The sequence below is a fragment of the Trachurus trachurus genome (genome assembly GCF_905171665.1).
Source record: "Trachurus trachurus genome assembly, chromosome: 6".
In the NCBI taxonomy this organism is placed as follows: Eukaryota; Metazoa; Chordata; class Actinopteri; order Carangiformes; family Carangidae; genus Trachurus; species Trachurus trachurus.
In genome coordinates this window covers 17,234,056-17,258,153 of record NC_139897.1, presented here as the reverse complement: position 1 = coordinate 17,258,153, position 24,098 = coordinate 17,234,056, and the positions used below count along the sequence as shown (strand labels likewise).

At 44.3% G+C, this 24,098-nt stretch overlaps 3 protein-coding genes across 4 annotated transcripts; 2 read left to right on the top strand and 1 right to left on the bottom strand.

Annotated features, from left to right (window-relative positions):
- The first annotated feature begins 4,681 nt into the window (after nt 1-4,681).
- On the top strand, nt 4,682-9,793 carry prr5a (proline rich 5a (renal)). Its single transcript, XM_083972924.1, has 10 exons — nt 4,682-4,741; nt 6,600-6,725; nt 6,823-6,903; nt 7,419-7,467; nt 7,559-7,616; nt 7,720-7,811; nt 7,922-8,062; nt 8,326-8,461; nt 8,803-9,081; nt 9,375-9,793. Exons 1-10 carry the CDS (start codon nt 4,710-4,712, stop codon nt 9,662-9,664), a joined length of 1,284 nt encoding a protein of 427 aa, XP_083829050.1. The 5' UTR covers nt 4,682-4,709; the 3' UTR covers nt 9,665-9,793.
- Nucleotides 9,794-11,811: 2,018 nt separating this feature from the next.
- Nucleotides 11,812-13,356, top strand: tmem60 (transmembrane protein 60). Of its 2 annotated transcripts, none has more exons than XM_083972928.1 (2): nt 11,812-11,923; nt 12,180-13,356. In XM_083972928.1, the coding sequence occupies exon 2, from the start codon at nt 12,305-12,307 to the stop codon at nt 12,707-12,709; it is 405 nt and encodes a 134-aa protein (XP_083829054.1). In that variant the 5' UTR covers nt 11,812-11,923; nt 12,180-12,304; the 3' UTR covers nt 12,710-13,356. The 2 variants fall into 2 exon arrangements, with proteins under 2 accessions (XP_083829054.1, XP_083829055.1); XM_083972929.1 differs by having other exon boundaries at nt 11,878-11,923; nt 12,257-13,356.
- Nucleotides 13,357-13,365: 9 nt separating this feature from the next.
- Nucleotides 13,366-23,738, bottom strand: LOC310986832 (uncharacterized protein; the record flags this gene model as incomplete). The annotated part of the gene is made up of 8 exons (XM_083972921.1): nt 13,366-16,539; nt 16,818-16,929; nt 17,160-17,327; nt 17,701-17,843; nt 17,980-18,117; nt 21,604-22,343; nt 22,811-22,930; nt 23,201-23,738. The coding sequence occupies 8 exons, from the start codon at nt 23,736-23,738 to the stop codon at nt 14,662-14,664; spliced, it is 3,837 nt and encodes a 1,278-aa protein (XP_083829047.1). The 3' UTR covers nt 13,366-14,661.
- Nucleotides 23,739-24,098: the final 360 nt, after the last annotated feature.

Here is a 24,098-nt window from a genome sequence, read left to right as displayed (position 1 = left end):
CTGTTGAAACAAGAGACAGTGTCGTTGTGCTAGCTGAGTCACAATCGAGTGATCTTATGCAGCAACAAGGATTTTGCTTGTGACCTGGATTCATATAATCCATATAATCACAAGAGTCCATCTGTTGTACAGACGCCGTCGGTGTTTGCAACGTTTCTACAGTTCAATTAAAATGTGTAAACTTGCTCCACAGCTGGAAAGACACAGTCACAGGGAACTGGCGGAGAGAGAAAACAAAGACTTGCCCTCTGTCCTCCTCCCGCTACTCTGGTACTGATGTACTCTGGTCCCAGCCTCTGACGCAGAGCATTGTGCACCGCCTGGTACTCCTCGGCTGTGTAGGTGCACTGTGAACACAGAGGAGTCACAGTTAGGAACCAAAAAAAAAAGAGCAAACAAAGATACAGCATTTAAAGACATATTTACATTTTGTTTTGTTTTGCTTTCAAATTCTACACCACTTCATAATTTCAACTCTCATTTTTAATCTTTGAAGCTGCTTGAGGCTGAGTGTCGACTATAACATAATACATAAAAGGGAGGATTTTTCAGCCGTTCCTCATTGATCTCTGATTAACTCCCAATCCACCTTGCTTAACTTCCTAAAACAACTTAATCAATTCATAAATACATGTGCTGCAAAAACTCAACACATCTGAAAATACACAAACACGCTCCAGGACCGTCATCACAACCACGACCGACTGTGGGACACACTTTTATTCAGTGTTTCTGGACTTATTTGCTTTGTATACGCCCATTTAAATATGGTTGGAAATTTGTACTGTCTGTTAGCATAGTCCCCGGCTGGATCAGTCTATTTTTTGTGTCCCCAGAAACACTTCCATTGTGTTGTGATTATTTATTTATTTATTTATTCATTTTTGCAGTGCATGTGTTGTCAAATTGAAGTTGTTATCTGAATTTGTAGCACGTTTATGTCTTTGCTTGTGATTTCTAAAGTTGCAGTGCATTGACCCCCAGGGCCAACCACTTCTAAGTTAGTTTGCTTTGTCTAAGTTGCCTAATGGGCTCTATGCACAGCTCCAATACTTCCTGAACTTAAGGCAGCTCCTTTATTTCCTGTCTTACATTATTGGACAAACTGATTAATCCAGGTGTGTCTGACCATTGTGACTACTCAGACACACCTGGGTTAACCAGTTTGTCCATTTTTATAAAAGCCGAGTCAGAGGACAGAAAGAAACAGACACACATCAACACAGGTAGCAGTGACGTGCACACCCGGTGCTACAGGAGCAGCTGTGTTTTATACCTTCATAATTAATTAGTCCAGCACACCTGAGTCTTATCTAACTTAATTAGTTTGTGAGAGGAGTTTTACATAAACCTACGAAGAAGGAAAAAGTGGGCTGTGTGACGTAGCCTACCTGTCCGAAACATCTGGACCCAGAGGTGCTCCCCTCGTCGGTGTTAGTGGACATGGTTGCCCTGGTCTCTGAAACACACACACACAGACAATAGCTAATATCGTTAAATAACATCAGACAGCAGATCTAAGTAACCCACATAAACGCAGCGTTGATCATTTCATAACTGCGACCTGTTTCTAAAAGCTAAAGTGGTGCTAATTAAACACTGTAAACCGGCTGGTCAAACTTAACAATATGTCAACAACGGCTTCACTTAGCGAAGATAATACCACTTTAGTAAGTTAGCTCGTGTGTTTAACTTCAAACTCACCGGTTAAATTCATCAGTAATGGGCTGTATGTTGATCATAGACTGTTTAAATGGTGAATAAAAAGACAAAGCAGTGAAATATTTGCTACATTTCAGCTGCTAAACGATGATCTGATTCTGAACTTCCCGCTCTCAGTGTCCCGGATGAGGAGTTAATGCTGCTGCCTTCACGGTCCCTCGGAAAATACACAGACAGTTCACGTTTTAATGTTTTTCTGATCTTTTTCTTTTCTTTTCTTTTCTTTTTTCACGGCCGCATTTCAGTAACGTCAACAGTGAAAAGTATGGTTGTAACCGACTTTGTGAATATATAGGCTATGTATTATGAATCAGGCAGAGTTTATTCTTAACTAGATATTCGGTTTCCTACAAGCTGCTTTAAAGGCCATATTTTCCTCCACTCTTACTTGCACGAGAATGGCTCTTAATACTAAAGACATAATCTACTTTGAAATCAGTTGTTATTTTAGATTGGGAAAGATAACGTTGAATTTAATATCTGACTGTTGACCCTTTTCATTATGTCAATGCAATAAATTATCTGAACAAAAAAAAAGACCACGTGTTTATGTTAATGTGCGCCTCGTTGGTCCTATGCGCATATATGCGCGCATGTATAGCTACATGAGCAGATAACCTGTCCCCAACATGAATAGAGGTCTAAACATAATGTTGCCTTCACTGGGACTTCTTTGTATAGCCTAATTGTAAAACAGAAGAAAAAAAACGATAATAAGCCATTTACTCGTGCCTTAAGCGCGCAACTGAAATATTCAGCATGCTTGATGGCTTTATTTGTTGCTCACGAGACTCACTTAATTACATCACGACCCGTGGAAATAGAGGATTAGCTGCAAAATACCAGCGCCTGTACTGACAGATGGCGATACCCGGTGTGTTAAACTGCCATAGATTGGGGTCAGTGCTGTTTACTATGCACTTATACAGCCTCATATTCAGATTATAGCCTAGCCTACTGGTCAAAGCACTATGGCACACGCAGCTTTGTGTGCATATAGGAGTAAAGCTCTTGCTTTGTTTGTGTTGGTGTTTTGGGTCTGTACAGTAGCCTAGGCCCACGAGCCTCTAATGGTAAAGTCTCCTGAGTAGCTATGTCTGTTTTAAATGCCTGAGGAATAAAATGAAAATTGTTGGGACATGTCCACAGCTCGCCAAACCCAGGCTTTTATGTTTTCCTCTTGAACCCCAGAGAGATTTCCACTATTTTGCATACGGCGGAAAACCACGATGCGCGCTCATGCTGCCTGCCTGCTCGTTGCCGCGCGTGTCCGTGCATCCAGGTTTTGCTTTGCATCTCGTCAAAACAAAGCGGGGGCGAGCCCGAGAGAGAGAGAGAGAGAGAGAGAGAGAGAGAGAGAGAGAGAGAGAGAGAGAGAGAGAGAGAGAGAGAGAGAGAGAGAGAGACGGTGCGTGCTTCATGAATGAGTCCCCCCTTCACCGCGCCGCAGGTCGGACTCTTCATCCGCCGGTGGCACCCTGATGCCCGTGTGGGTGCGCAGACTGGCGGGGAGCAGTCCAGCTGCTGAGCGTGGACAGTAAACACTCTCCCATCGGTACTATACATGAGCGTTTCATCCCACCAGGAACAACACGACAGGATAAGCAGCCACGGTGAGTGTGCGGGCTACAGTGGGCGGGCAGAGGCGCATGACATACAGCAGCAACTTTGTGGCCTTTATGATACAGTTTTTTATCCATAGCTGGACTTAATGGTGCATCTGCGCCAATCTGTGTGTGTCCGTAAGACATCCACGCTGTTTACAGTCACACTTTGCCTCATCCTCTCGTCCACATAAGTGGAAAAAAATTGAAAAACCTCCACGTACGCACGACTGGCTGCTACATTCCTCCCCGTGTGATAAACGTGGACTGTTGATTGCGTGTATCTGGCCGATTGATTGTCTATTTTACGTCGATTAAACATACTGGTGGATATCAGTGAGCCAGGAAAGCAATAGAGACTAACATAAATTCTAAGTGGCATCGATATGAGTGTAGTCGCCCCTAAAAGACAAGGAGGAGGGGTGAACAAAAGCAGAAATGCCCAGACTGGCGTGGCATGGCATGTCGGGGAACACAGTGTCTGTGTGTGTGTCTCTGAATGAGATGTTACTCCAGTGGAAACTGCACATCTGTCCATGAGAAAAACACACCAGTCACCTATTTATCAGTTGCATTGCAGGGCGTCAGAGAGGGAAGCTGGTGTTGTCTTTGTCTGGAGAGTGACAGCCCAGACTGTTGTTCTCCCCTCTGACCAGGGGATGGTGCTTCACTGTGTACACAGTGTTTCTGTGGGGGAGACACCCAAATAGACTATAATACTGTAATGTCATACTCCAAGAGAGAGGACTGTGGCTACGTGGCTTTTACAGGAATAATCCACACAGAATACTGTACATGCACACACATGCATTTCCTTTTCCTTTTTTTCTCTCTGATGTAGAGTGGGTGTGTGTGTGTGTGATTGTGTTGAAGTTGCAGAGGAGGGTTGAGCTGTGATTGCAAAACACTCATAGTGTTGTAATAACAGTCAGTGACAGAACAAGGAAACAGAGAGCAGCCGGCTGTTTTCATGCTAAAAACTCATTAAAGACGACCACAGATGTGTGGTTTGACTTTCTCCTGTGTTACCTTGATGGTAGGTTTTACTTCCACTTGTTCTGTTTAGTCTGTGTCTAGTGCTTTAATGTTGGTCATTTCATTCATTGTCTTCAGGTAAAGCAGGAGGATCACGATCACGTCAAAAAAAACACACAGACATTTTTCGATGCCTCATCATGCCTCCATGAGAAATGTGATCTCTCCTCTTGGCTCTGTTTTTCTTTTGTTGACATTTCTGCTGCCATGCAAACCTTAATATAATTTTCTGCATCATTATATGTTCAGATGCTGGATGGACTCAGGAGGAGGCATGCCAACCGGCCCTCCCCCCGACCCCTGTCCCTCAACTTCAGCACCTTCTCCGCCCCTCCCCCAAGCCCGGATATGGACAGCAGCAGCGAGCATCCAATCAGGAGGTAAGGCCTCAGTTCCTGGGATTAACATTTAACAACATACAGCATCCAGCAAAGATGCATGAACTATTCATTAACATCCATAAAAATCCCACCAGCCTCTCGTCCCAGCAGATTTCATTAACTGTCGGAGCTCTGCCTGCAACACATGTTGACCTGATGATGATAATGATCTCTTGGGGGGATGTTTGACTCATTTCCTTACGTGTGTACATCTCATCAATCCATGCACTTGCTCTCCATGTTTTTGGAGTTTGTGTGTTCATGGATGTTAAAGGGATTTCTATCGGATATGGCCATACTGTCACTCAGAAGAGAGTTTCTGGACTACGTGGGTTTGAGGTTTGAACTCAGTGTCCCCTCTGAAAAATAGGCAAACAGTGATTTCTTTATTTTAATTAAGGACATATGAGGATATGGACTTAAAATTACAATCACATCTGTGATCTTTAAGTTAATTATGAATTCAGAGAATCACGTACCTCATGTAGAACTAGACCAAGAGATAATATCCACAATGTTAAATCATGTTTTGGTATGTTTGTTGGGTCATTGAGCTAATTAAGAAAGAGTGGCCCTGTTACAGTTTGGCTAGCAGCAGTTAGCACTGACAAGTTTAGTCAAAAAACATTTATGGTTGATTTAAAACCAATTTAAAGGATAAAAGTGTGACATGTATTATAATGTACTAATATATTGTATCAAGTCTGTGTGCTAATATGAAGTTGGATACAAGAGTTAAGGCTGAAAATTGAAGGAAGCAGCTCCTCTGTCAATTAGCAACTCATTAATTGGCTCAATTGTTTAATTCATATAGGCCTACATTGTATTCATCGTGCAAACAAGGTATAGGTAACGAACAACTCATTTGTGGGGGTGTTTTTAGGTGGATTTTGGAGCTGTAAATTAAGGATTTCCCCCATTCCTGTTCTTAGTCCCACATGCGAAGCTAAGATAAGTAGCTGCAGGTGCATTTTAGCGACTCCACAGATATGAGAGAGTTACCAATCAATGTGGACATGAATAAACAAACAAGACATTGACTTTTGTAATGATGCTGCATAAAAAAAACCCTCAGATTTCTGGGTGTCTCAGTGTTAACGTTGTAGTTTTCATGATATAGGACATAATAGAGGATCACCTGGATGTGAATGAGTCCCCATAACACACGGTATCATCCAGGCTCTGGTTTCATGTATTCTCCTATTTTTCACATTTCTGGTCCCACACCAGCTGTGTTGAATATGGGAGAACAGGAAACCCTTCTTTACTGTCCTGTATTGTGTCACCGCTTCCTATCCCTGTTTTTGTTGTTGTTAATAAAGCCGGACCACTTCCTCCTCCTTCTCCACCTCCTCCTCTCTGTACAGTGACAAAGTCCCAACTGCTTCGGTCTGCTTACCCTGCAGTTCCTCTGGCATCTGTGCTCTGCATAAATATTTGTTTGCATCAATGGCTGTATTGTACCGACAGAGAGGCAGAGAGGGAGGAAGACTATGCCCCCATCGGTGCATGTGCTATTGTTTTCTTCTCTTCTGAGAGGGGCAGTGCGGTGACACTGTGGCCCACCTCTAGGCTTGGCTCCACCCATCCTGCTCTTAACGTGCTGCCCCTCTCTCACCATGCATCATCCTGTCCTACTTCTCTCCTCCTCTGTCGCCAGCCACTCTTTGTATTGTCATTGTGCTTTTTTCCCTCTCTCTGCGGCTCTCTCATACTCACACCGCTTATGTTCTCCTCTCCCCTCCAGCCATCTTCCTTGTGCTCCTTCTCTCTATCCGTGTGCCCTTCTTTCCGTTCTGTCCACCACTGAGTGCATTACTCTAATTTCTCGCCACTTCCTTTCCATCTCCCTCATGAGGACTCTGCACCGGCTGAAGCTGATGAGCTCCCCCAGCCTCAGCGAGCTGGGGAAGAGTGAGAAAAGTTCACCAGAGGACAGAGGGGAGAAGCAGAAGAGGGCAGGAGCCAACGCCACCTGGAACAGGTACACCAGATAATGTGCAAAAAAAAAAAAGTAGCATTTGAATGCATCTGTGGCAGCAACGTAGACCGACCGGCTGTATGTGCGTCTGATGTTGCAGCATCCACAACGCCGTCATAGCAGTCTTCCAGAAGAAAGGTTTGGCGGATAATGAACTCTTCGTCCTCAATGAAGGTGTCCGGTGAGTTGAGTCACATAAACACAGCACGGAGAAAACCTTATTTTAGACTGTTGATGTAATTCTGTGCTATAATTAGTATAATTAGTCGGCTGTCTGTTCTGTGTATGCTGACTGGATGTGTTCTTATGAATGAGGTTGTTTGTGTGTGTATTCGCTGTATGTGGGCCTGGGAAGTCATGTGGTCCCGCCAGATATCTCATTATCTCACCAGCCAGACCCCCCCGCTTCACATCAACCTCCATTATAGCTCGGTAAACACAACGTCTCCATGTACAGAAAAACCACAAGGAGGTTCACACACATTTGTTTTAACGACACAGGAAACTCAGTGGATTATAATGCAGGCAAACAGATTGTTTTCCTTTATTCAGTCTGTGTACTTGAGTAATTAACTACAGGTTATAAACACACATTTAGCCTACTCACTGAAAATAACCGAACATTTTCCAATATATATATTTATGTTCATTTTTGGCTTCTGAAGTGAAGCAAATGTCGAATATTTGTTTCCTCAGACATCTGTTGAAGACTGAGCTGGGGTCCTTCTTCACAGAGTATCTTCAGGTAAGGTGTTTTTGATTTTAGATCAAACTGGATCTGCATGGTGAACACATTGAGTTCTCAGATGTTCATAATTATTGTTTTCTCTACTCAGAACCAGTTGCTCACAAAAGGCATGGTCATCCTCCGGGACAAAATCAGATTCTATGAAGGTATGAAAAGCTCCGATGCAGAGTCTGGGAAGACATCGTGGCGTCAGTGAATTAACAATTTATCAGCTGTGTTTTTTGGTTTGTTCCTGTGTGATCGATGTAGGTCAGAAGTTACTTGACTCTCTGGCAGAGACGTGGGACTTCTTCTTCTGTGATGTTCTCTCCATGCTGCAGGCCATCTTTCATCCGGTTCAGGTACACAACCTTCAAAAGAGTTTGCTTGTTTGTGTGTTTGCTGCCCAAAGGATGAATTTCAAACAGTTCTGCTATTTTCTGTGTGTGTGTGTGTGTGTGTGTGTGTGCAGGGTAAGGAGCCCTCTGTCCGACAGCTGGCTCTGCTTCACTTCAGGAACACCATAGTCTTGAGTGTAAAGTTGGAGGATGCCCTTTCTCGACCTCGGGCTCGTGTGCCCCCCTCTGTTACACAGATGCTGCTCATTCTCCAGGTAGGCCTGCAGGCACAGAGCCAACTCACTGTCTGGTTATTCCTGTTCTCAATAGGACAAATCAGCACTAAGTCGTGTTTTTGAGCTTTGCACATGTTCATTTGTGGATGCCTCCGAGTGCAGAGGACGCACACCTACATCTGTTTTGCATCTTCTATTTAGATTCTGTCTAATCTAAAAATTCACCATTACTTTTACATATATGAACTTGAGCACCGAGGTTCAGCTTGTTCACGTCCGGATGCCTGTCTGTTTATATATAGGGGGTCCATGAGTCACGTGGTGTGAATGAGGACTACCTGAGGCTGGAATCTCTGGTACAAAAGGTGGTCTCGCCGTACCTGGGCACCCACGGCCTTCACTCTGGAGACAGCTCCGAGACCCAATGCTGTGTTCTTGGTAAGATATTCCTGGGGTATTCCCAATTTCTTTTGGAAAAAATCATCGCAACAAATCAAGATAAGGTGGAAATGCATAACAAAAAATGGGGAAAACTTACGTTTGAGTAAATTTATATTAAGTAGTTACTGTTAATTTAATTTTAGTAGTTTTACATCCCTTTTTTGTCTTGTTTTGGTGCTGTTTTATTATGTCATCAGGTTTGTTCTGTCCTTTGTTTTCTGTTTGTCCGTTTTAGTCAGTGTATTGTCACTACATTGTGTATGCTATTGCCTGTTTCCATTAAAAAAAACATCTCTTAACTGGCACTGTTTTCCTTTTTTTCCCCTCATGTCTCTCAGATAAGCATTTACCGTGGGGCTTGCCCAAGTCTGCTGATCAACCGTCCAAAAACCCTGTGGTACGATCAAAGAGCTACAACATCCCTCTGCTGCTGACCCCGGTGGCGGAGTATGACCCAGATGCCAGCTCCGTTGGCAGTGGAGGAATTCGACGGCACTCGGCCTGTGAGATTATATCGTGCTTGGAGGAACAGGGACTGGCTTACACTGACCTGGCCCCCGCGTCTGAACTGTCCAGCTCCTCCACCAACAGGCTGTGTGTGGGCTCTCAGTTCAACGGTAGGCTGCTACGACCAAAACAATGCCCATCACTATATTGGTTTGTCATGATGAAATAAGAATAACAATGTGATATACTGTGCATATAATTTATTTTTTATCTATTTATTTTATATTATTGAAAGTGTTTTTTATATTGTATTTTTATGGTATTGCTTGTTTGCAATGAAGGGGGCTCTAATTTCGTTATACAGAGAGTATAATGACAAATAAAGGCATTCTATTCTATTCTATTCTATTCTATTCTATTCTATTCTATAATCCATAATAATCCTGCACTTTGTCAATCACAGGTATTGTACAAGCGGGAGCCAGCGCCATGGACTTGCCTCTTTCGTCCGCATCCATCCTTCCCCTTCATTCCTCAGGAGCTCTGCACGGCACCGAGGCCACGACAACAATGACTGATCTCAGTAAGGGTGCATCGTCCACGCCGCCCAGCGAATCATCCAGCCCCGAAACCATAATTGGACAAGTGCTAGAGTCTGCAGACTCAGACTCAGACGGGATATTTATCGATTTCCCCTCCCACTCGTCGGAGGCCATGGGGTACAGCCGGGAGAGCAGGCAGAGCACCGTGTAGCTGTGGCTGCCTTTAGGAACACACACACACACACACACACACACACACACACACACACACACACACACACACACACACACACACCACCAAGTGCGTCCGTCACCAATCTGGGACAAAGATTAAAGAAACTGTAAAACTACACTTTTCATTCAGCGGGTACCATCTTCCTTTCATACTGTAGTATGATGAGTTTCCATGACGACTGCATTCCAAGTGCTTTCACTGGTGAGCGAAAACCTTGTAACTGTAAAATATCAACTTTCAAAAGAAACTATGAAAAATATCTGTGCTACAAAGACACAGATAAGGATCTTAAAAGACATTATTACGGTAATTAGCCATAAAACTGCACTGGCTCATGTTTTATTTAATTGCCACAAACATGGGTAGGTACTGTAGTCGACTTTGAGTCAATACCTCAAACGTCCCCCTGCTGCTGTGTATTGATCCACATCTGAAAATAGTTGCTAAGGAAGTGCATTATTTACGCCTGTTTGAATCATGTTTGGTTTTCAGTGCTTTTAACATTTTGGCAGAAAACTGAATTCTATTTGCGATCTGTTCTTAAAGATTGAATGTGCTTGATGAGAGACTAATCCAGTCTTCATTCATGGGAAGTGGCAAAAAAAAAAAAGAAACAATATCTCTAACCTCATGCATTATGTTTCCTCTTTCAACTCAAGTTAAAATTACACAACTACCAAAAATTGTCATTTACTGTACAAGGTTTTCACACAACAGCAGTTCCTTACCTCTGCAGAGGAAATGGCTGTTTAAGCAGCCATTTATATGGAAAAAATGTCTGAAATTTAACATATTTATCATTGGTTTGTTTGGTTTTTTATTTTGTATTTGTGCATTTTTAACTTCATAAAAGTTTTATATCTCCTGTTTCTGCGCTGTTGTTTGCTGGTCGGCAGTAACACAGTAATAAGGTCTTCTGCTCTCACTTTTGTACATCTTATTCAAATGTGGCCTGTTTAATTGTTTTTAATGTCAGCTGTGATCATATAGGTCTAATGCAAAATTCTCTTCTTAGAGCAAAACATGAGTGTGACGGCATTTGCTTTTCTGTATTTGCTTTGTACAGCAGGAGGTTAAGAAATACCCTGATGTTTATTGTTTACATTTGACAAGAACATGAATATTTTGACTGAATGTTGTCTCTCACACTGTATTTTGCACCACCACTACCTTGTAAATAAAAGTGAATAGTTGGTTTTTAGGACACCTAGATAGTGTAAAGTGAGCTTTTAACTTGAAATGACTCAAGATTTTAATAAGGGCTTTTTAACTGAATCTTTTTCAAATGCTGTTTTACCTCAAGCGTTTTGTACTTTACTTTTTTTGACAATCTATGACGTCTGCGGAGTTGTACTTTGTATTAATTTGTATTAATTTGTTATACCAGCCCATTAAAAATAAATAAATTTGAGAAATCTTAAAAAAAAAAGAAAAAAAAAGTGGGTTATCTCCATAGAGACTGTATATAAAGGTTATCTCCCTCTACTTGAAATAACTGGTTTAATGGACACAGAGTATTTGACCTGATTTATATTGACACGTAGACCGCCATGCTGGTTGGTCTTCAATTGGAGAGTGCATCCCACCCCCAACAGCTTTGACAACTCACTGTGAGTAACTGCATATTTTATATCAAACGTTAAAATATTTATAGTTAGATAACAACCATGAGTAAGCCTTTTATTCATAAACTCCAGTCAGATTGAACTCTAACACGCTCTTTTACTATATGCTCTTATACTTTGATATAACATGAATTAAAAAGGAGAATGATATGATATTAATCATCATGAATAGCCAATTAGACTTCTACCAGAGCTTTCAGTTGCATCTTGGAGATGGCTCAATGTCAAGAGGAAGAAATCTAGTAAGTTCCTTGAGTTTTTTATTTATTTATTTTTTGCTAAATCTTTACAAACCTCCCAAAAGCACAAAAACAAACAACAAAAAAAGAGTCAGGTGATAAAATCTTGCTTTTGTTTTGAAATGGGCGAGCTCATTGCGATTGCGGTCCGGCTACGCTTTACACTTTTATTTTGAAAATCCCCACCGGAAGCTCGTCAGTTACTGCGGTTGAAGCTACATGCTACATGCTAACAAGCCTGAACTCCTCGCTGTGAATACTTCACTGTGTGTTTTTAACGTGCTGACACTGGTGGTGTTAGTGAATAGCTGGGCTTTCAAGCTTCGTTTTTATTCCTCTAAGGACACCGTTTGACTTTGCTGGTGAACGCGGTAAGACGTCTTTATTTTTATTTTTTTATTTGTAGCAATGTTTTGATCTGGGTTTCATTTGTTAGCTGCATCATGCTAACAAACAGCAGCTTCAGCTCTGCACCAAAATAAGAAATAGACTCATTTGTTATGAAAAACCTAAACATTGGGCTGTGGGGGTGTTGATGTCAGAGCTGACTCTTATTGTCTGTCATGTTTATAATATTAATGGAGCTTCACATCTATCTCAATGAGTTTGTGTCCTGTTGTGTTTCAGATCACTGTGTGTGTGTCTGTTTGTGTGTGTCTCTGTGTGTGTGTCTGTGTGTGTGTCACCTTGGTTGTGGTCCTCAGTCCTCTCCTGGGTGTGGATGACACTGGCTCTGAGCCAGTCCTCTGTAGATGAAGATGTCCCTGGCGCAGCGAGTCCTCCTCTCCTGGATCTTCGCCCTGATCTTCCTCATCATGCTGGTCCTCAAGCTGGACTCCAAGATCCACTGGAACTGGTTCCTCATCTTCCTCCCGGTCTGGACCTTTGACACCATCCTCATCCTCATGCTGATCGTGAAGATGGCAGGACGCTGCAAGCCAGACTTTGACCCCCGGGACGGCGAGCAGAGCCTGAAGAGGAGGCTGTGGTACCTGACCGCCCTGCTGCTGAAGCTGGCTTTCTGTCTGACTCTGTGCTCGCGCCTTGAAAACTTCACCGACATGTGGGTCAGCGTGGTGTGTGTCCCCCTGTGGGTGCTGCTGGGTGGGGCGCTGGTCGAGCTGGGACACAGTGTCTTCCACTACAGGAGGGACTGAAACCAATCAGGGACAAAACAGGACAAAGACTTCTTTCTTTTCTTTTTACACTTGACCTGAGCATCTCTAGCTATGAATGAACCAATCTGATCCACTGGATTGTTTTCAGAAATGACATTAACCTTCATCACACAGGTTGTGGATCAGCCGGACTTGACTGATCCACGTTAAACACTGTTTCCATAGTGATGTCATCATGTATTTCACTTACGTTACAACAGGTTGCCAACTCAGTGGATCCCAATGGGATGAACAGGTTTTAGATGTGAGGAGAGAGCGGTGCAGTGTTGTGGCGTTAACACTTGATTTTGGGGGCAACAGTAGGAAAGGAACTGGTGACTAGTTCTACGCTACATTAAATGTCAGTCCACAATTTACCTCTTTATGTTTATGGAGACAACACATTTACTGTATGTACACACAAATGCAGTAATGTCCAGTGTGGTGTCTGTGTGACACTTACACTAGCAGCGCATTTACAGTATCGAATATTACCCAACCTGCACTCGCATGCACTCCATGTAATGGTTGTTGTGGAATCACTGTTGCACAGTTCATCACGATTTGAGCATTTTCTGTAAAGCGCTCACACGATTTGAATGTGAAACCAGAACTTTCTAACTGTATGCATTAAAAATATCCTTTGCACAGCGCAAAGACATATTTTCATTAAAAAAAAATATATATATCTATATGTTTACATTCTTGTGAATGCAAACTAGTCTCAAATCCTGGATGAAGAGGCCGTGCTGTTATATCAAGACTCACCTTGTCACAGCTCAGTCAGACTCAGCTGTCATCAGTGTAAACTGTACTTTGTCGCGCCTCAACATACGTCAAGCTTGAGCTGCACTTAATTCTTTTTATATTAAACAAAGTGCAACCCGTCTTGACTTGTTTAGCTGTGGTTCCAATAAGACCTCTGCTTTGACAAGTCAAAACGTCCAAAATGAAAAAAATACTCTATTTTAACTGGCTTGTAGTCTGCACAGTGACACTTAGGACGTTAAACTCAAACCCCTCTAAATCCAAACTGAAGTAGCCCAAAAACAAAAAAAAAACAAATGAGAGCTTGATGCAGGAGAGACATTAACATCAACTAAGTCAATGTTTTGAACCATTTATTGAGAGGTTCTGATCAGAGTATAAATCACACTACCAAGTCTTATCTTAGGAAATAAAATGTATTTACAACAAAATTTTCACATAGATTGGTTTCAAATAAAAACAGACAGTAAATGATATAAATAAGTTCTATGGAAAATAAAACTTGTCTTACAAAAAATATATGCAATTTCTGTATACATTTTTCTCACATTGGTGCTAATAACATCTATACTGTACAGTTTTGGTACATACAGTATCATTTACAGCCCTGTGTGAGTCAAACAAAGTCCAGTCTGAAAACAACTACTTGCTCCGAATTTTGGAGTGTTATAAACGGCGACAAACCCCATCGACTAAAGCAACGTGGCGATGAGAGGATTTCAGCAGGAGCTCTGTGACTTGCTGACATTATTTCCAAACAGTGATCGCTGGTCATTCCTACAGCAGGGAGTACGGGTGGTTGTTTTCAGATCGGCTAGTCCAGTACCTAAAATAGGTGCTTTAAGAGCGAAGCTAAGTAGTGCACAGGCACCGACACACGGGTCACATAACATTTTGTATAGAGCCTACATACAATCGCTAACAAACGTGAAGTGAGCTACTTAGCTTACATTCTTAGGCACTGTTCAAATACTTGGAGAGTGCATCCTTGTTTCAACGTGTCGCTCGAGTCGGCAGAGTAATGGAATGAGCCCGCTGGTCTGTCACAAATTAAAAACAAAAGAGTTTGTTTGTGTCTGAAGCAGAGGATGCATTTTCAAATATTTCAACAAAGCCTCCGTAAGTTGTACAGTAAAAAAAAAAAGAAAAGAAAAAAAAAAGAAGAAGACTAGACATCGAGACATTCATATTAAGAAGTCCTTCTGTGTTTGGGGTGTGTGTGTTTTCAAGGGCTGTTTTAGTGAGTGCTGCTGGGGCCGAGTGTCCTGTAGGTGTGTGGCGGGTTTCCCCTGCGACGACGAGTCCTTTGCTTTTGGTCCTTTAGAGGGAACAACTGTCCGACTGTCCGCTCCGGGCTTCGAGGAAGAGCCTCGAGAGTCACCGTGTTGGTGGTGGCTCTTCGGTCGACTGTCCGTGAAGGAAAGGGCAAGAGTTTGGTGCGCCTCCATCGGCTTAAAGAGGTCAAACGTGATGAGTGTCCGTGGTGGTTTGTGTTCCGGCGGCGTGGGACCAGAGGAAGACGACTTCCTCCGTTCGTCCTTGCTGCTGCTGCTGCTGCTGCTGCTGCTGCCGACGTCTTTGTCCTTCTTCCCGTCTTTCTTAACCTGAATGTTCACCGGTCTGGGGGCGCCCGTCTTCCCGTCGTCTCTCCCCGACTTCGCCGCCTGGACTCCCTGCGAGCTCGACGCGTTGTTGCTCTCCTTCGCCTCCCTGTTGCTGCCGCTCTTCTCCTTCTTCCCGTGTGAAGACTTGTGTTTGTGCGACCAAGCGTCCCGAGCCTCCTCTCTGTCCGGCCGGGAGTGAGACGACGACGACGACGACGATGATGCAGCCGCCGCCGCCGCCGCCGCCTGCGAGCCTCCCCTGTCTTTGTCGTGCTCCCTCTCTCTCTTGACGTGGGCTTGTGTCTTTGACTCCCACTCCTTGGCCCACTTCTCGTCCCTCTGAGCGGGCTGGGACGTCTGCGAGGCTGTGCTGCCCTCTCTCGTCCGCTCCTCGTCCTCCTTTTTCCTCATCTGTGGCAAAGGCTGCGTCGTCGTCGATGCGCTGCCCTCTCTTCCTCCCTCGGCCTTGACTCTCTCCTGCTCCCTCATCCTGTCCTTCTCTCTATCCTTGTCTTTCACCCTTTCCTTTTTATCCCTCTCCTTCTCTTTACTCCTGTCCTTGTCTTTTTTCTCCTTGACCCTTTCTCTCTCGTCTCTCTCTCTTTTTCCTTTGTCCTTCTCCTTCTTGACGGGAGCTGCGTTGTACGTGGTTGTTAGACTATCTTTAGTTTTCTCTTTCAGACCGTGACCTGACAGACTCGTCTTCTGCGGCCTCTCCTCCTCCACATCGCTCTCTTTCTTAATGTGCTGTAGTGACTTAAAGGATGCGTTATTATCCACATCAGCCTCCTCTCGGCCCTTCTGCAGTGTCTGGCATGTGTCTGCTCCTCTGTCTCCCCCTCCCTTGCCTCCCTCTTTCTCCCCCTCCTCCTCCTCCTCCTCCTCCTCCTCCTCCTCCTCAGCTTTGGCCTCTATTAGTGTGTGACTGAGTACACCGTCGTCTCTCTCCCTCTTGACAAAAGGTACAGAGTGTGTTGTTGACAGCTCCTTTGTGTCGACTCGGCTCTCGTGCTCCTCCTCCTTGAAAATCTGTGTCGGAGTTTGCGAGCGCGGCCCCTCCCCTGCCTCCGCGTCCTCTTCCTCCGGCTTCGTCACCATCTGTACAGCAGGGAGGCACTCCCTCCCCTCCACCACCACCACCTCTTCCCTCTCCTCTTTGATATGAAGTGTGACTTCTGGGTGTGTACACTTCTCTCCCTTCACCACCACCTCCTCCTCCTCCTCCTCCTCCTCTTCGTCCTCTTCCTCCTCCTCCTCCTCCTCCTTCTCCTCGTGTTGGTGATACTGTTTGAGTCGGATGTGCCAGGCCAGGCTGCAGACAGCGGACACCGTCTTGAACTGGTGGACGACTCCTCTGGGGATGAAGTAGATGTCGTCGTGGTAGAGTTGGATGCGAGCGTATCGGATCCCCTCCCTCCGAAGCTGGTTCAGTTTGGCGTCATCGATCCACTGCACACACTGTGGGGACGGGGACAAGAAAATATGAGAGTCAGTAACTCGACAACAAAATGAGCACAATGTGGGAATATATAGAAAAGTGCACGATGGAACAAAAGAACAACTAATGTACTTCACAGACTAACAGCATCTCTCCTCTAAACAGATGAACAGGAGACATCGTAGCGTGTCCGGGTCACTTAGTCGTTTGGTTTATTGCTGATATAAACATATTGAAAGAGCGTTTCACAAGCCGCTGCGCTGATGTGTACTGCTGCGGAGTTCTGAGTGTGACCCACCTGAGACAGCGGGGGTTCGTGGAGGTCCAGCTGCAGCCTCATGACCACATCTGGGAAATCTCCGGCGTGGAAACATACGACATCTTTGGTTACCCGCGAAGGAGCGTCGCCGCTGTGAGGACATGAACAAAAAGATTTGTTTACAGGTCAGAATTTAAAATAAACACAAATTGTACTTCTCACACGTCGGGAATTGCATCGTGTGTTAGTAGCTGCTCCAAACATTTTAACAAACACTAGTGGAAGACAAAGTGCTACCGCTTTGTTTATCAGACGTCAAGTTGTATTTAATGCTGAAGAGTCCAAGTGAGCGATGAAACATGTGCCCGTGTGTGTACTCACTCCTCTCCGCAGCGTACGGCCTTCAGCACACCCACAGCAGCAGTAGTCTGTCTCTCGAAGCCCTGTCCGATGTGGTCGGCGTGGGCTCTTGTCCGGTCCTCAAACAGCATCTCCCGCGGCTCGCTGGTTCTGGGTAGATACTGCAGGTTCTTTATCTCGTTGGTGGACCTGAAATACAATTCATTCATTCATTTAATCAGTACAAGTTCACGGCATGGTGAAGTACCTGGAAATTAAAAAAAACAACACACCTCCAAAGGTATAATAAACAGGTGCTGAATCCTCAAAACAAAAGTCCACATAGAAAATTTACAAAAAGTACAAGATCGCACTCCAGTTTAAAGTATTTATCGCCACATGATTGGAGTGCGGTCCTGTACTAAAAGTACCTGTACAGAACATGTGTAAGTAAGAGATAAAATAGATTTACTAAGATGTGGTTTGCTGTGTCAGGAGGCGACGCTGGTGAGACGCCGACACCTGTGCACTGGTACACATTTACAGACTCAAAACCTACACACACACACACACACACACACACCTTTTCCTTTTGAAGGGTGACTTCGGCATGTCTGCCAAAGGGATCATCTGTTCTCCAGGTCTGACCCACATGATGGGGCCGTCGTCGCTCTCGGTGGGGCTCTGTAGCCGCAGACTGGAGAACGTTCCCCAGGGCAGAGTCCGCTGCAGAAAACACGGGGGTAAGAAAGAAACTCCAAGTTACATAACGACCGCCGCCGCACACGGGGGAGAAGCAAAGCAGATGTTCACACATCCTCTGGCCGTACACAAACCAAGCGTGATAAAAAAAGACACTAACCTCCAGGAAAGGCGATTCCTCTAACATGTTGATGAACTCTGGGAAGTAGTCTCCGACCTCTTCGTCCACAGCGCCGACCAGACTGACCTGCCGCATGGCCCCGGCGCGGTATGTTCCCTGGGAATATGTCCGCTTCACCTGCAGCGGCAAGGGGCCCGCACAGGAAACACATTAGACATGCATCCAACAGATCAATAAATCGTACGTTGACAAATCTACAACTAAAAACAACACTTCAGAAACCATGTGCAAGCTTTCACAGACACAAACTCAGACCAGCAGTGTCAGTGTGTTGTTCACAGCGCTCGTTAAGAGCAGCGTCGGCCTGCCAGGAGAGAAGACCTTAAATACAAAGATTTAGGTCTTTAGTAGAGTCGTAATCATCGTGGGAGGGAAATCTCAACAACAGTAAAAATGTCGCAGAGGAATGAGAAGTATCAAAATACATTTTCTCCTTTGTGTTTGCTTTGTTTAAACAAAACACTTTGAACTAATTTGCACTTCCTGGAGAGACGGGACGTGGGCCAAAGAAGGTATGATACTGTGACAACTGTAATTTACTGCAGGACTCACCTTTATTGTGTATATATAAAACATGAGCTTGTATCACCTAGCCTCTTGTTACAGGGTATTTCTTTTTTTTTTTTTAAGAATAAAAATTTGGGGATTTTTTTTTGTTACATAATTAAAAAATGTTTATATAAAATATCAATATACACTCAATGGTGATGTGGTTAGATTCACCTCTACACTCTAATGCGATCCAGTACAACAGCACAGCGATAACATCTACTTTTACAGAATTTATCATATTTGGTTGTTTGTTTGTTTTTGTGACATTGTGAGAAACATGTAAATGTGTTAATCTAATTTGGTGTATAAAAATGTTACACATACATATTAAACACTGAGAGCTGATGTGATCTCTCTGGACTCTCAGCACATTGACCTCAATCTGTTTTACTTCTCTGATGGAGGTTTTACCTCCTTTGAAGTGGCACTAAGAGAAATACAAGCTCCTTTTTTCATAATTTATGGGCTTTTAAAACAAAATGTAATTCATTCTGTTGGTGGCATGTGACATGGTGCCCCCTGATTTCTGATTAGTGACTTTACTGGCTGTTTGTACTTATTGTCGGCTAAGGAGGTTATGAGTTTGATGTGTGTCTGTTTGTCAGCAGCATTATGTAAAAAAAAAAGTACAAAACAAATTTGTACTAAACTGAGTGGAGGGACGGGGCCACAGAAGAACCTGATACTTGAAGTGACGTGCTCCACAGAGTCGTCCTGGTTTATTGCTGCGCTTTTCTGTATTTGATATTATTCATTAAGCAAAACTGCCCCTTGCTTGGGGAATTTTACAGCCTTTATTTATCGTGTATATACATTCACAACAAAACCATGATGAAAAACAAACTGCACTAAATGCTGCATCTCTGTTTCAGTTTTACTACTCATACAGTATGTTACGTTATGTCTGTGGTGTTTCTGTGTAACGCAACTTACAAGTCAAACAATACAGAGATTATGAATGGAAAGACTACGTGATGTGATGATGAGAGTGGGAACAGGAGTTAGATGTTTGTCTTTTGACACCTGATACTGACTCAGTTCATTTGATACTTGACGACCAACAAGTTTCTAACTGTGAGAAAAAGGCACTTATTCATAATAAGGTCTGAAGAGCTTTACCGAGGCAGATTCATTTCCAAATCAAAGACGCTCGGGTCACCAGAGGTCAAATAATGCCAAGAAGACAAAAAGAAAAGTCTTTTTTACAGATGAATGAAGCCAATACATATTTTATCTACTCTGAAGTCGGTGGCTTCCAAACGAATGACTAAACTACTTAAACTACCACTTTACCGTGCTCAGTCTCCACAGAGCTTCAGCCCACTACGTCTCAAACATTTCAACATTTCACAAACAGTTGTGATAAACGTTTGCCCCGGACCCACTCCATCTTTAAATTTTGTTAATTTGTTTCTTGTCCAGTCAAGTGTACTTACTTGTCTTTGTTTACCGTGTGAAAACTTCAAGACAAACAGTTTAAAAAGAAAAACAGCAAAGTCCAAACACGCTGGAGCATGACGAGACGCTGTCAGAGAAGCAGACGATTCTCAAACTCAGAGCTGAAGACCCCCGGGGGTCTGAGAGGAACGTCCTCGAGGAATAAAACACTGAGATGAAACTGTGCTGTGTTATTAAAAAAGGAGCAAATTTCATGCTACTGACCCAAACTGTGTAATAAGATACATATAACAATGTGGCCATGACTCCCACGTGTACATTTAGTGCCAGTACAAACTCTGTGATTCTGACACATCGCGTCAGTCCAACAGCGAACGCACACGGTCATGAATCCATCACTCACTCAACTCGCCACCGTGACTTCACCAAACATGAAGCCTGCGGTTTCTATCATTAACGATCGAAACTGAGTCAATCAAGAACATTTGCTGACAGTTGTATCGAGTTTTTTTTTTTTTTACTGTGAACAGCAGCAACAGGATGAAATGCAACATCTGGCTGATGTTGGTGGTGGAGGAGGACGTGATGATCTGATTACAAAGCAAACAGATGTACGATCAAGAAAATGGACCACAGAGAACGAGTGTCCTGGTTAAGAGTCTCTGGCATGAGTACTTTTTAGTTTGCCTAAATTGATTCTCATTCCCATTTAAATGATGTTTGAATACGAGCTGTGGTTGAAGTGAAGAATCAATGAGTAACATCCTTTTTTTTTAATTTTATTGATATAATGTAACAAACAGGTGTCTCTCAGGTGCATTAGACTTCTTAATCATAACTAGCAGGATGCGGCAACTGTAGGATTGCAGCCGTTAATGGCAGATATAAATAGATGCTTGGTAATTATTGATAAATAATTTAAAAAGCATGGTCTTGGTTCTTCTTCAGATATTTGTGCCTCATTATGAGAGCTGATTAATGTATCTCTAATATAGCCTAACTCAGTAACTGTGAATGTAAAACTGGGGGGTTTCTGTGAAAGCTTCTTTCTCCAATCAAAGAGAAATACTTAATAACATTTATCTCGGACTGAGCAGTCTTCACTGATATTCATGATAGGATTTTAAGAGCTGCGAAAGGCAAAATCATCTTTATATCTTGTCAAATTAAAAATAAAAGTGGGTCGTTTTTTGAAATCTGTCTGTTTCTAAAATTAGAAACCATAAAATACTGAAAAATATCAACTGAAAGCTGACATGGTCTGTGAATGCACACCCAGCTGCTGTCACTTCTACAACTTTTTTTGAACTCATAAATAATTTAACTTTCTTCAACACAACCTGAACCTGCAGAGGCCGACATGACAGCACACCTCCCACTGCAGGTGTCATGGTCACTGTCACTGTCGTCGTCGACGGCTCCTCTAGTGACCAACCAGCAGTGACAACAGACGCCGTGGTGAGACGATCTGGCTGCAGAAACACTTTGACCCCGGGAGTAAAGATGACCTGTAACAGTCTGGACCAACGCTAAAACTGATGCCGTCTTGTTTGGTGGCGGTTGAATCTGTTGCTGCTCAAACTTCCAGACTTACAAACTAAAACTTTGCAGCAGCAGCCGACAGTTCGGCGCTCTCATTCACACAAACCTCACCTGAGAATGGAAGTTGACCATGGTCGTCGTCTCTATGTCCTTCTTCCCGAGCACCTCCATCTTCACCGGTGCGTTGGGGAAATTGTAGGAGAAGTAGTCCAGGAAGTCTGGGAGGTAGGAAGCCGCTCCGTGGATGATTCCCATCACAAAACACGCCGCCTGGGCCTCGTCCTCGCTGAAGGAAAGGGTCACAAACTCCTGGGCGAAGCGCTGCATGTCGGCCGGGGACAGACAGGAGAGCTGCTCGCTGTAGGCGTGCGCCACCGACGCTCCTCCGTTGGCCTGCTGCTCCACGTGGATCAGGCGGCCAAACTCCAGGCCGGCCGGACGTGGCGCCGCCGGGCCGCAGTGATGCAGGGAGTTGTAGCCCAGCCGGTCCCGGACCATGGAGGAGATGGAGGCGGCGGAGGTAGCGGCGGAAACCGGAGGAGGAGGAGGAGGAGGAGGAGGAGGGTCCTGATGGTGCTGTTGTTGTTGCTGCTGTTGTTGTGAAGCAGCAGTGGCGGTGTGGAGCAGACCGCCGCCGTCGATGCCGTTGTTGCCGTTGATTCGACTGAGGAACTCGGGCAGACCCAGAGACACCCCTGAACACACCGTCTGGCAGGAGCGATGATACATTTTGGGTGGGCTGTACCTCTCCTTCACCCGCTCCCCGTCTTTGTGCTTCTTTTTCTTCTTCTTCTTCAGTTTCTTCAGCAGGAGGTCTTCCTCCGAACCGGCTTTGGGCTTCTCCTTGGACTCTGTGAGACAGGATTAGACAAACCAGGTATTAGGTTGTGCACCCTTTAAGACTTATATACTCAACATGGAGAAGTAACTATTCAATACATTTCAGATTGCATCTTAATTTCAATTTTGCATAACATTAAGGATATTTGTTTATATTTGAATTTACATGAAAAATAAGTGCATATTTAGTGTTTACATTTTGCATGAGTAATCACATCAATTAATCAAACTAAAAAATCACATCTCATTCATACTGTGTCAAATTAGATATTTAATCAAACTGTGTATATCTGCTCAGATTTAACTTGTTATCCATTAATATAACAGCAGAGTTTCATCTCTGAGTCACACCACTAAAACTGTATGTTAAGAAAAAAAGTGTCTTCTGTAATTCAAAGTTCTCCCACAACAATGAAAAAAAAAGGAAAAAAAACACTTTTCATCCCAGCTGATCAATTATGTAACATCTGATTATTACCTTTCTGTGAAGAAATCGCGTCTCCGTTTTCTCTCGCAATGTCATGAACAGGTGGCATTTTGTGGTTTTTCCACTCTTTATTCTTCTTTTTCTCCCTGTCCTTCTCCTTCACGCGGTGATCTGAGAGTAAAAGAGGAAAATGAAGAAGACACAGGGTGAAGTTATTAAATGTTGTTATAATGAAGTCGAGACACATTGCTGATGATGAACAAACATTTCCACGTGTATAAATCCCCCCATCTGGGCCTAATAAATACTGGGGCCTGCGGTACAGCAAATTATGTAATAATTCAATAAATCATTTTATTACAGTATAGGAAGCGGTGGGGCTTTTTAACTACATGGTAACCGGGTGGGACCGAGCGGGCTGTCTGTCCGGGCTGTCCTCACCTTTCTGGAGCATTTTCACGTCGCCGTTCTCGGTCTTTGTATGGCAGCTAGCTGGGCTCACTCTCTCCACACCCGCGGCGGAGCTCCGCTGCTGCTGCTGCTGCTGCTGCTGCTGCTGCTGCGCTTCACCGCCGCCGCCGCCGCCGCCTTTCTCCTTCTCCTTGTGCCGTTTCTCTTTCGCCTTCTTCACTTTCAGCGGCGAAGCGAGGAAGTTGCTGATTTTGAAGATTTTCCGTGCGGGGGTCGCTGGCCCCGCGGCGGCGGCGGAGTGGCTCGCCTTGGCCGGGCCGAAACTCCATTTCGCTGGGCTCCCACAACTCTGCTTCCCGTTGTGTTTTTCCCCTGCGCACACCTCTCCGTTCAGTTTCCTGTGCTGCTTCAGGCCCTTCTCCTCCACCCGGACCTTCTTGGGGGGCGGCGGGTAAATGTCGCTGGAAGACTGTGGTCGGCTCTCCGGCGGCCGCTTGGCTATCAGGGGTTTGGGGGAATTTGTTTTGCTGTTTGCTGCGAAATGCATGGAGTCCACGGACTCGGCCATCTTGGAAGTTTCTATTTTTTACGGTCAGACGTAAGTGGTGCGTGAGAGCCAGGCCGGGGGCGGGGCTTGGCGAGCTGCGTCATTACGCACGGAGGACGCACGGAGGAAGGAGACGGACAGGAGGAGGAGGAGGAGGAGGAGGAGTGTTTACAGCAGCAGCTCCTCGTCCTGCAGCACCGTCCTGTCTCTGAATCATGTCACTGTACCTGTGCAGACTCTCTGACTGCAACACGACCCTGAAGGCAACGCAGGAGGCGTTCAGGGCCCACGGTCCTCTGTGCGTTTGGACCATGGATCTATTATAAGACGATACATCCATCCATACATCCATGGAGTCAGCTCTGAAATGTCAAGTTGGAA